Source organism: Megalops cyprinoides, chromosome 2 (genome assembly GCF_013368585.1).
Source record: "Megalops cyprinoides isolate fMegCyp1 chromosome 2, fMegCyp1.pri, whole genome shotgun sequence".
In the NCBI taxonomy this organism is placed as follows: Eukaryota; Metazoa; Chordata; class Actinopteri; order Elopiformes; family Megalopidae; genus Megalops; species Megalops cyprinoides.
The window spans coordinates 68,174,645-68,187,144 of record NC_050584.1 but is presented as its reverse complement, the minus strand read 5'-3'; the positions used below and the strand labels follow the sequence as shown (position 1 = coordinate 68,187,144).

General features: G+C 55.7%; 1 protein-coding gene across 1 annotated transcript in view; it reads right to left on the bottom strand.

The window, feature by feature from the left end:
* Positions 1 to 12,500, bottom strand: part of pola1 (polymerase (DNA directed), alpha 1) — a 64,493-nt gene that overhangs the window by 19,568 nt on the left and 32,425 nt on the right. The window contains exons 33-34 of the mRNA XM_036521795.1: positions 11,010 to 11,191; positions 8,872 to 9,003 (exon numbers count right to left, since the gene is read on the bottom strand). Coding sequence (XP_036377688.1) covers positions 8,872 to 9,003; positions 11,010 to 11,191 — 314 coding nt within the window. The remainder of the gene's footprint in view (positions 1 to 8,871; positions 9,004 to 11,009; positions 11,192 to 12,500) is intronic.

The following is a 12,500-nucleotide window of genomic DNA, read 5'->3' as shown; positions in this document are numbered from 1 at the left end:
CAGATACAGTGAAGGCACCGGGGGGGGGGGGGCGTAATCGGCCCCAGAGCTCAGCTCACGGCTCGGACTGCAGCACGCCGGGAGGGGAGGGGGTGATGGAGTGGTCGGGACAGAGGGATAATGTAATTTGCGCTGGTTTCCTGTGAGAGCTGATTACCGCTGAAGGGCCTCTTTGATGCCGATCTCACCTGCATTCTCCGCTCATTTGAGAGCCTTTGTGAGCCGCTATCTGCGCCCCGCCCGCTCAAACAGTCGCACTCTCCGCCACCATTGTCCGCGGGGCGGAAGAGCACCCAACCTGCACCGCGTTTGCCTCTATTTTTAATTTCCCAATTAATCCCGGCACTGCCGTGGGGCGGCGGGGGGCGGGGGGTGTATTGTCTGCGAGGGGGGGGATTTTATTTGGATAATTAGGCCTGAGTTGTGGGAGAAAGAGTCTCCCGGGACTGCCGGGCTGTAATTGAATCCTGACATATGTGTGCTGTTTAGTTTTAATTTTGTCCTGTGTGTACCTACGTTATCGGGTCCCTGTTTGCCCAAAGGCCCCATTGTGCTCGCCCGGGGCCACGCTAAGTCAATCCCCGCCGTTCCCATGGGCCTCGGGACATCCAAACAAGAGAGACCCCCCCGCCCCCCCCCACGCTGCCTCGGAGAGAGCGAAAATCCTTCAGCTCTCCTCCTCAGAGGGACGGCAGGCAAACATGGCATCATCGTGGAGACGGGCAGGCACTGACGCCCGTTTCTACAGACAGGGTGAGAGTGGGGCGGACACCAAACCCCCGCCCACACAGCTGTGACCCCCCCCCCCCCCCCCCTTTAACGACACAGTCAGCCACCAGTGCTCGTAATTAAGGCCTTCATTCGTTACTGTGTCATTAAAAACACACTACCCTACCAGGAATCAATTAGAGCCACAAAGGCCCCGCCCCCAGCGGATGGAGAGTGTGGGAGTGTGGTTATTTCAGGAGCGAGGGACCGCAAGGCGGAGGGAGGGAGAGAGCGGGGAGGGGGGGAGGTGGTGGGGGGCATGGGCTGCCCCTCTCCTCTCTCGCTCGGTCCCAGGACTGGCCGAGGTGCAGGTTTGGGGCAGTCGCTCGCCCCGTGTGGAGGGGAGAGGGAGAATTACCCAGCATGCTCTGCTGTGTGGGGTAATGCAGAGAGAGAGCGCGCTGACCCACAGCACCCTGCCCAAATTACTGCCAGCGCTAAGTGGCTCACGGGTGACACCGGGCAAGGGCAAAGACTCAGTCCCCCACGTACACTCTCACCCCCACACTGATACACTCCCCACACACACACACACACTGATACACTCCCCACACACACTCTCTCTCACCCCCACACTGATACACTCCCCACACACACTCTCTCACACGCACTGATACACTCCCCACACACACTCTCTCACACGCGCGCGCACACACACACACACACACACACGCGCACACACACACACACACACACACACACACACACACACACACGCACACGCACACGCACACGCACACGCACACACACAGATATACTCCCCACACACACTTTCTCGTATACACACACAGATATACTCCCCACACACACACACACACACACACAGACAGACAGACATACACGTGCACACAGACACACACACACTCACACAAACAAACAGACACACACACACACACGCATGCACACTGACACACATATAAATACACAGCTATATTTAACACACACAGTCTCAGACACACACATAAACCTCTACATTCCAAATACATTGTCACCCCCTGCACACATACACATACACCCTGCTCCACGGACACATGAATTGTGGGAAATATCACTCTCAGGCGACCACACCCGTTCCCCTCGCACCACTCTATGCTCACACTTTACTCTGAAGTTACACACTGTGAGTAAGACTGACTGCCAGGTCCTCACAGAGGAGCGTCTCAGGAGAGGAAAGACGCAGAAAAATCGATTCCCACAATTCCCTGCTCGGAGGGCCGGAGCGGGAGCGGGATAAAGGCGTGTAATCGCATAATTCCAGCAGTCGATACAGAACAGAGCGAGTGCAGCCGCGTCTGAGGGAGGCCCGCGGCTTCCACGCGATTTAACCAAACGCCACGCAAAGCCCACCCCACCCCAGCTACCTCCCCAACCGGAGCTCAGCCCGAATGGCCACAAAACACAACCCCCCCCACCCCCCAGTCACCCCCCAAAACAGGAGAGCACAGCACACACAGCGTCCACGACTCATACTTAACGCCAAACCCCTTACATCTACAGAACGCAACGATGGCATTCAAACGCTTAAAAAAAAAAAAAAAAACTTCAACGCAGGAGCTAGAGGAATTCAACACAGCAAATCCCCGAGTAGGTAAACCCCACCCCTCCCCCCTCCCGCCCTGCGCCCCCCCAACCCGCCCCGGCCGCCTGCCCCCGCCCGCCCCCGCCCAGCTGCGGCTCTCACGCGGCTCCGCCGGGTACGCCGCGCGGTAAAAAGCCGCGATTACGGCCGGCGGCTGAAAGGCCCGAGACAGCGGCTTCTCACTTCTTTGTACTTAAGTAATCAACAGATGCACTTATTCGCCTGGCCCTCCGCCCCATCACATGCCCGCCTGAATGGGCAGAAATAAGTCCACTTTGTACATCTTCCAGTTAATCAAGGCTTTCTATTCAGCAATTTGACCTTTTGTTCAAAACAGGATTATCACCTGTTTTTTTTCAGGCAGTTACCAAGGGCGACCCGCTTGGGGTGGATAATTGCAATAATTTGTTAAACACCATGGCAACCCACATTAGAACTAGGTAAATACTGTGCTTTTGTGCCATGCTGTTATTTCTCCCGAGAAGCTGGAGTCAGGGAACGGATGACGGAGGGAGAGAGGGGAAAAAAAAAAAAAAGAAAAACCCACAAAATTTCTATTTGCTTTGTCTCCTGAGAGCCGCAAATTGATAATGGCGACAGGGTAGAGGTGGCGACAGCAGTAATTTCTCTTCTGATTAATGCTTCTGTGTGTTTCCACTGGATACTCAACAAACACGGGCTTCTAATCTGCACCCATGCGAAGCCCCCTCCGCCGCTCCCGCACTCCGGCACAGAGAGCACACACTCCTGTTTGCCCCCTCCCCGCACTGAAAGGAATCCTTAATTACAGAATATTAGCCCTCTTCAGCTGAGCGGGTGCTGACGGCCGGGGAGGGGGGGGGGGGGTCTCCGGCCACCAGGGCTTAGAGAGAAAGAGAGGGAGGCAGAGCTCGGGAGGTGGGGGGGGGGGGGCATTCATAGCCGGCAGCTGTTTTACACCTCCTCACAATGAGCGGGGGTGGGGGGGTCGGGGGGCTGGAGGCTGCATTGAAGGCTCTAATTGATTTGGGCTCAGTGCGGGGGACTGCAAGCTCATGGCACTGGGAGACACCCCCACCCACACTGGGAGGTTAGGAAGCCAGCAGTGTACTGCCGCAGTGAGGGTGTTGAGAGTGCGTAGTGAGGAGCGTAGTGAGGAGCACAGAGGCTGAGCAGCTGGACTTTTACCCAGAAGGCTGCAGGCTGAGCTCCAAGGTGGGGGAATTGCTTTCGTAGTTTTTTGTGTTAAAGTAGTTTTCCTCTCCGCACCTCACCTGTGAGTCTGCTCTACCTGAGATGAGCTGGAGCCCTTTCTGCTGATACCTGAGGATCAGCTATAGTATCATTACTCCTTCTGACTGGATCGGGTGAGGGCGCACACGCTGTGAGGTCACGCCGGTGCTATATGCCGAGTTAGCCATGGCCTGCTGGGTCAGCTACACAGCCAGGTACAGCTAATTCCCCCACATCCAGGGAACACTTCCTCTCCCATTCTGAATGATGAGCAGGAAAACAGGGGGTATTTAGGCCACAGGATTTGTCCTGGATCACTTGCCTCATAATGGACTATAATCAAAACAGGTCCCATAGGAATTCTACACCTATATCTATATATCACCTATACCTGGTAGAAAAGACTGAAATTCCACGAGATAATCATTTTGGTGTCACAACCTCTGGATAGAAGATAAACAGATCAAAAAGAAGGTAAGAGATGAGAGGCACGTGGAGAAGTTTTCAGTGTTTGGTTGACTAACTTTCAACATACACAAAAAAAAAAAAAACTGAAGTCTAATGTGTGTCCCGAGCGGCTCAGTCAGCATGGCTAGCGGTCAAAGACACAAACCTGCTGGGCAATCTCCCATCTTTTTTTAAGAACGAATGTTATACGGGCAGGTGCAGGCCATACCCGAGACGTTCAGCTCTGAAGCTGTTCTGGGGTCAGCAGCACCAGAGCTGTAGGAGAGCTGGGCAAGCTAAGAGGGTTCAGGGGAAACCAGGCTAAGGTCACCTGGGTAAGGGACTCTCGTGAGTCAGGTCCCTCCAGAATTCGACAGCTCACCGAGTTGCAGAATAACCACACATACATGCTCATATCACATCACCGCTCTGCCACAGCCTCAGACAGCAAAGGCAACAGAGACACGTGGATATACAACAAAACCAACTGATTACAAGCCTAAGGAAATTATACTGTTGTAAACGTTGTCAGATTTTTGTCAGACCACATTTAGAGTACTGTGTCCAGTTCACAACTGGATCAAGGTATTTAACATGAGATTAAGTGTCTTGAATCTCTGTAGTAATCACTCTAGTTTCAACAAAAAGAAACTTGAGGCCCAGGGATGGGGGGTTGGGGGTGGGGCTAAAGTTTCTTAATTTTCAAAAGGTGTTAATTAGTCACAGGTAAATTTCACACGGACAAAAGGAATTTTTTCCAGAAAGTTGGACATACAGGGAATAGCTTGCCCGGATTGGGAGCGGAAACAGAGGTCCTGACGATGAACAGGGTGGACGTGACCGGGCCTGACATGGTGCTAAACTCTCACAGCTACAGAGCGGGGAGCTGCTTCAGCTCTGTACGCAGGGAGGGTCAGAGCGGGGAGCTGCTTCAGCTCTGTACGCAGGGAGGGGCAGGGAGGGGCAGGGAGGGTCAGAGCGAGGAGCTGCTTCAGCTCTGCTGCAGGGAGGGTCAGAGTGAGGAGCTGCTTCAGCTCTGCTGCAGGGAGGGGCAGGGAGGGTCAGAGTGGGTCAGAGCGAGGAGCTGCTTCAGCTCTGTACGCAGGGAGGGTCAGAGCGGGGAGCTGCTTCAGTTCTGCTGCAGGGAGGGTCAGAGCGAGGAGCTGCTTCAGCTCTGCTGCAGGGAGGGTCAGAGCGGGGAGCTGCTTCAGCTCTGCTGCAGGGAGGGGCAGGGAGGGTCAGAGCGAGGAGCTGCTTCAGCTCTGTACGCAGGGAGGGTCAGAGCGGGGAGCTGCTTCAGCTCTGCTGCAGGGAGGGTCAGAGCGAGGAGCTGCTTCAGTTCTGCTGCAGGGAGGGTCAGAGCGAGGAGCTGCTTCAGCTCTGCTGCAGGGAGGGTCAGAGCGGGGAGCTGCTTCAGCTCTGCTGCAGGGAGGGGCAGGGAGGGTCAGAGCGAGGAGCTGCTTCAGCTCTGCTGCAGGGAGGGTCAGAGCGAGGAGCTGCTTCAGCTCTGCTGCAGGGAGGGTCAGAGCGGGGAGCTGCTTCAGCTCTGCTGCAGGGAGGGGCAGGGAGGGTCAGAGCGGGGAGCTGCTTCAGCTCCGTACGCAGGCAGGGGGGGCGTCTGCAGCAAACTCAGACCTGTTTATGAGCTCATTAAAGAGGCGTCGGGAACGCGTGCGTTTCCCCCGCCGCGGGGGGGCTGACTGCAGCGCGCCGGAGGCAGGACTGCTGGGCACGGCCTCAAATCCATTTAAAAGTGTAATAAACAAACAGCATGTCTCATCTGAGCAATAAGGCTCCAGTACAGCCAGCGAAATGCAGCGCTGCTGGGAGCCTGCAGGCTGCAGACCTGCTTCCTATTCTCCTCGCACACACCCTGCCATTGGCTGGCTGCCTGAGACCTTCCCTCTTAAAGCCCTGTGATTGGCTGGCTGCCTGAGACCTTCCCTCTTAAAGCCCTGTGATTGGCTGGCTGCCTGAGACCTTCCCTCTTAAAGCCCTGTGATTGGCTGGCTGCCTGAGACCTTCCCTCTTAAAGCCCTGTGATTGGCTGACCTTGATTAGTTAAACCTCCAATTCCACACATTCACACACTCACACATTCCTCTCACTTGCGTGCACACACAAACACACAAACCTCACGCGCTCACGCACGCACGCACGCACGCACGCACGCACGCACGCACGCACACAGACACACAGTTTGCTGAGATCTGACTGGCACAGCTGTTGCATCCTGGGAAACACACACACTGTCACTAACTAAAGGACTGTGTAAATGCAGACAATAAGAGAATTAGCTCATAGCAGCGACAGAAAAGAGCAGCCCCCCCCCCCCCAATAGGCACTGCTTGCGTTTCCCGGACAGTTCAAACGTTCCAACTCAAACAGCAATTAAAGCAATGTAAATGTCACCATACTGTAGTCTCTTCACAGAGAGCTTTGGGTCTGTGTGTGTGTGTGTGTGTGTGTGTGTGTGTAATTTATCACTATGTTCTATTACACACAGACAGACTCACTGATTCAGTTGTTGCCAGACAAAATTTCAACAGTGCAATGGATTCCATGTACAACTGCAATGTTTTACAGGTAGAAAAAACCCACTAAACTGCACCCATTTCCACTCAGATCCCGAGGCTGGGCTATGCCATCCCGAGGCTGGGCTATGCCATCCCGAGGCTGGGCTATGCCTTTCGTACTCTCAGATCCCGAGGCTGGGCTATGCCTTTCGTACTCTCAGATCCCGAGGCTGGGCTATGCCATCCCGAGGCTGGGCTATGCCTTTCACACTCTCAGATCCCGAGGCTGGGCTATGCCATCCCGAGGCTGGGCTATGCCATCCCGAGGCTGGGCTATGCCCTTCGCACTCTCAGATCCCGAGGCTGGGCTATGCCATCCCGAGGCTGGGCTATGCCATCCCGAGGCTGGGCTGTGCCTTTCGCATTGCTGGAACACAAGGCTACACTAAACTCGTCTCCGCTGCCGTAACCTTCGGTGGGACAGTAAGTGTAGCTTTTTCCCTCCGTCTTGTCTGTAGTGTTAAACTTTAACCTTCCACTGCAGCACAGTGCTGCTTCTGTCCTGTAGCGTACACCCCCTTCACATTCACAAACTGACCTGGGAACAGCTTGGTGGGGGACTGCAGGCTGGTCAGAGTGTCAGTGGCACAGGACTCTGTTCTCCCTTCTCTAACACTGTCAGCATTTCCACAAGCAGGGCTGTCTTAGGACAGCTTCATACAAACCAGGAACAATTAGCAGCAGAATTACTGCTACTGTGCTCCAGGGTGCTTTTTAATGTGGTGCAGTACAGTACTCACACTGTAGTGTGTGTGTGGTACAGTACTCACGCTGTAGTGTGTGTGTGGTACAGTACTCACGCTGTAGTAGGTGTGTGTGTGGTACAGTGCAGTACTCACGCTGTTGTGTGTATGTGTAGTACAGTGCAGTACTCACGCTGTAGTGTGTGTGTGGTACAGTACTCACGCTGTAGTAGGTGTGTGTGTAGTACAGTGCAGTACTCACGCTGTAGTAGGTGTGTAGTACAGTGCAGTACTCACGCTGTAGTAGGTGTGTGTGTAGTACAGTGCAGTACTCACGCTGTTGTGTGTATGTGTAGTACAGTGCAGTACTCACGCTGTAGTAGGTGTGTGTGTAGTACAGTGCAGTACTCACGCTGTAGTAGGTGTGTAGTACAGTCCAGTACTCACGCTGTAGTAGGTGTGTGTAGTACAGTGCAGTACTCACGCTGTAGTAGGTGTGTGTGGTACAGTGCAGTACTCACGCTGTAGTAGGTGTGTGTGTGGTACAGTGCAGTACTCACGCTGTAGTAGGTGTGTGTGTGGTACAGTGCAGTACTCACGCTGTAGTAGGTGTGTGTGTAGTACAGTGCAGTACTCACGCTGTAGTAGGTGTGTGTGGTACAGTGCAGTACTCACGCTGTAGTAGGTGTGTGTGGTACAGTGCAGTACTCACGCTGTAGTAGGTGTGTGTGTAGTACAGTGCAGTACTCATGCTGTAGTAGGTGTGTGTGTAGTACAGTGCAGTACTCATGCTGTAGTAGGTGTGTGTGTAGTACAGTGCAGTACTCACGCTGTAGTAGGTGTGTGTAGTACAGTGCAGTACTCACGCTGTAGTAGGTGTGTGTAGTACAGTGCAGTACTCACGCTGTAGTAGGTGTGTGTAGTACAGTGCAGTACTCACGCTGTAGTAGGTGTGTGTAGTACAGTGCAGTACTCACGCTGTAGTAGGTGTGTGTGGTACAGTGCAGTACTCACGCTGTAGTAGGTGTGTGTGTAGTACAGTGCAGTACTCACGCTGTAGTAGGTGTGTGTGTAGTACAGTGCAGTACTCACGCTGTAGTAGGTGTGTAGTACAGTGCAGTACTCACGCTGTAGTAGGTGTGTGTGTAGTACAGTGCAGTACTCACGCTGTAGTAGGTGTGTGTGTAGTACAGTGCAGTACTCACGCTGTAGTAGGTGTGTAGTACAGTCCAGTACTCACGCTGTAGTAGGTGTGTGTGTAGTACAGTGCAGTACTCACGCTGTAGTAGGTGTGTGTAGTACAGTGCAGTACTTACGCTGTAGTAGGTGTGTAGTACAGTGCAGTACTCACGCTGTAGTAGGTGTGTGTAGTACAGTGCAGTACTCACGCTGTAGTAGGTGTGTGTGGTACAGTGCAGTACTCACGCTGTAGTAGGTGTGTGTGGTACAGTGCAGTACTCACGCTGTAGTAGGTGTGTAGTACAGTGCAGTACTCACGCTGTAGTAGGTGTGTGTAGTACAGTGCAGTACTCACGCTGTAGTAGGTGTGTGTGGTACAGTGCAGTACTCACGCTGTAGTAGGTGTGTAGTACAGTGCAGTACTCACGCTGTAGTAGGTGTGTATGTGGTGGCGGACGTCCAGCAGCAGTTTGTTGCTGATCTGGGCGAGGTGCTCGATGGGTCGTCCTTCGCATGAGATCTGACAGCAACGCATCAGACTGGGCTCAATCTTCAATCCCTGCCACAGGAAGTGACATCACAACCATGAGCAACACTCACCAGCGCAGGACACACACACACACACACACACACACACACACACACATGCTTCCACCTCCAGTACTCCTCCCAAAAGTCAGCACTCCATTAACCTTTCGGACACAGAGCCTCTGACAGCAGAATAAAGCAGGCCGTGGCAGCCTGCCCCCGCTCCGCCAGCAGCCCACAGGGCACACACACACACACACCTGCACACACGCACACTCACAAAGAGCCCAGAGACAGGGGGCGACCGTAGCAGCACGAACACTGCCAGGTGTGCCCGTGAATGCCCTTAATGCAGCCACACTGTCGCACCAACACAGAGACAACACACACACACACGCACACTCACAGACAGACAGACAGACACACGCACACACACAGAATATGAGGACAGACTGCACTCACACACTCACAGACAGAGACAGACAGACACGCGCACACACACTCACAGACAGACAGACAGACAGACAGACAGACAGACAGACACACGCACACACACACACACACACACACACACACACACACACACACTCACAGACAGAGACAGAGACAGACAGACACACGCACACACAGACGTGGTCAGAGGATCGCCATGGCGCTGACCGCCACAGCTGGGCAGGGGTGCGAGCAGGCTGCGGCCTCACCCGCGTCTGCACCCCGTCCCGCCGACGAGCTGACGATAACGGGGGTGCCTTCTGGGGTTCCCCCCTGGGGGGATCATCAGACAGTCAAGGCCCTCTCCCGCCGGGCCTGCGGAGTTACCTCCTAATGCACCACGCTCTTATCTGCTGGCTGAGGGCCAGGCGGGGCCCGGCGGGGCCCGGGCGGGGGGGTGAGGGGGGGCACAGAGCAGCATTCCACACGCCGTCCAGACAGGGAGGACAGGCCCGGGGCGGGAGTCTGCGCTCGCCCGCCGGAGATGAGAGAAAGCTGCGCTCCTAATTGGCGGCTCACCCCCCTGACGGCCTCACGGGGCCAAGGCCCTCTGCTCGGGGCGGCGCAGGGCTGGGGCGGGGCCGGGGGCGGGGCCGGGATCAAAGGCGCGCTGCAGCCCCCTCTGCCTGCGCTATCTGCACCCTTTCAGAACTCCCCGTCTAAAAATAACACACCGAGCCCAATCAGCAGACGGCCAGGAGAACTGCACGGCCTTCTGGGATACATATCCCTCCCACACACCCACCACATGGGCATGCATTAACACACTGACAAAATACATGTATTTTCTCAGCCTGCGTGTGTGTGTGTGTGAGTGTGTGCATGTGAGCGTGTGTGCGTGTGTATTACTGTATAATTATGTATTACTGTGTGAGTTTCTGTGTGTGTGTGTGTGTGAGTGTGTGCATGTGAGCGTGTGTGCGTGTGTATTACTGTGTATTACTGTATGATTATGTATTACTGTGTGAGTCTCTGTGTTACTGTGTGAGAGTGTGTGCGTGTGTGTGTGTGAGTGTACGTGTGTGATGTGTGTGTGTGTGATGTGTGTGTGTGTGATGTGTGTGTGTGTGTGTATGTGATGTGTGTGTGTGTGTGCGCGTGTGTGTATGTGGTGTGTGCGTGTGTGTTGGGTGTGTGTGCGTGTGTGTATGTGGTGTGTGTGTATCAGTGTGTGCATGTGTGCGTGCGTGTGTGGTGTGTGTGCGTGCGTGTGTGGTGTGTGTGCGTGTGTGTATGTGGTGTGTGCGTGTCAGTGTGTGCGTGTGCGTGTGTGGTGTGTGTGTGCATGTGTGTGCATGTGTGTGTGTGTGCATGTGTGTGCATGTGTGTGTGTGTATGTGATGTGTGTGTGTGCGCTTCAGTGTGTGAGACTCACCGCTCCCTCAAACGCAGAGTCGTAGATGTCAGTGTGTGCATGTGTGTGTGTGTGTGTGTGTGTGTGTGGTGTGTGTGTGTGTGTGTGGTGTGTATGTATCAGTGTGTGCATGTGTGTGTGTGTGTGCGTGTGTGAGTGTACGTGTGCGCGCTTCAGTGTGTGAGACTCACCGCTCCCTCAAACGCAGAGTCGTAGATGTTGTCGGTGTGGCACTGCGGGCAGGTGAAGCTGAAGCGCTTGCAGTCACGGTAACGCTCCTCGTCTGTCAGCTGGGCGGGGCCTCCGAGCAGGGCGTCCGCCTCGTCCTCCCGCTGCTGCTGCTGCTGCACCCGGAACTGGCTGGGGTCCAGGCCTGGGGAGGGGCGCACCGTCACACACGCCACCGCTACACACCACCGTCACACGCAGCACCGTCACGCGCGCCACCGTCACACACACCACCGTCACACACATCACCGCCACACGCGCATCACCGCCACACGCGCATCACCGTCACACGAGCATCACCGTCACACGAGCATCACCGTCACACGCGCATCACCGTCACACGCGCATCACCGTCACACACGCCACCGCTACACGCACCACCGTCACTCAGCCCGGGCGTGGCTGGGGTCCAGCCCTGCTGTTCAACCCTGGGAAACACACATTTGGATAGGAGACGCACTCTGTGTGTGTGAGTGAGTGAGTGAGTGAGTATCTATAATTGAGTGTGTATCTGCGTGACAGTGCTTGGCAGTATCTGGGCCTGTGATGGAAAGGTTGCCGGTTCGATTCCCAGGCAGAGGGCTGCTGTTGCGCCAGTGGCTTCACCTGCACTGTCTGCAGCTGTTTAGACACAAAACTATGAAAAAACTGAGCTGTGTAAGTTAGAAAAGACTGTCTGCGACTGTCCGCGCTGTCCGAGAAACGGCAACGCGCGACCGTCCGCGCTGTCCGAGAAACGGCAACGCGCGACCGTCCGCGCTGTCCGAGAAACGGCAACGCGCGACCGTCCGCGCTGTCCGCGAAACGGCAACGCGCGACCGTCCGCGCTGTCCGCGAAACGGCAACGCGCGACCGTCCGCGCTGTCCGCGAAACGGCAACGCGCGACCGTCCGCGCTGTCCGAGAAACGGCAACGCGCGACCGTCCGCGCTGTCCGAGCTGTCCGAGAAACGGCAACGCGCGACCGTCCGCGCTGTCCGCGAAACGGCAACGCGCGACCGTCCGCGCTGTCCGCGAAACGGCAACGCGCGACCGTCCGCGCTGTCCGAGAAACGGCAACGCGCGACCGTCCGCGCTGTCCGAGAAACGGCAACGCGCGACCGTCCGGGCTGTCCGAGAAACGGCAACGCGCGACCGTCCGCGCTGTCCGAGAAACGGCAACGCGCGACCGTCCGCGCTGTCCGAGAAACGGCAACGCGCGACCGTCCGCGCTCTCCGAGAAACGGCAACGCGCGACCGTCCGCGCTCTCCGAGAAACGGCAACGCGCGACCGTCCGCGCTCTCCGAGAAACGGCAACGCAGCGTCATCTCTGCTGAAGTGGCATCCTTGCCTCCTCTTCGCACACAGCTGCTTGTGACCTGGAGCGGCTCAGACTGCTACGAAATGGGAGTGCCGTTCCCACCCCAGCACTCGGGCACAGACAGAGCCCCAATCAGAGAACGGCAGGGGCTGTG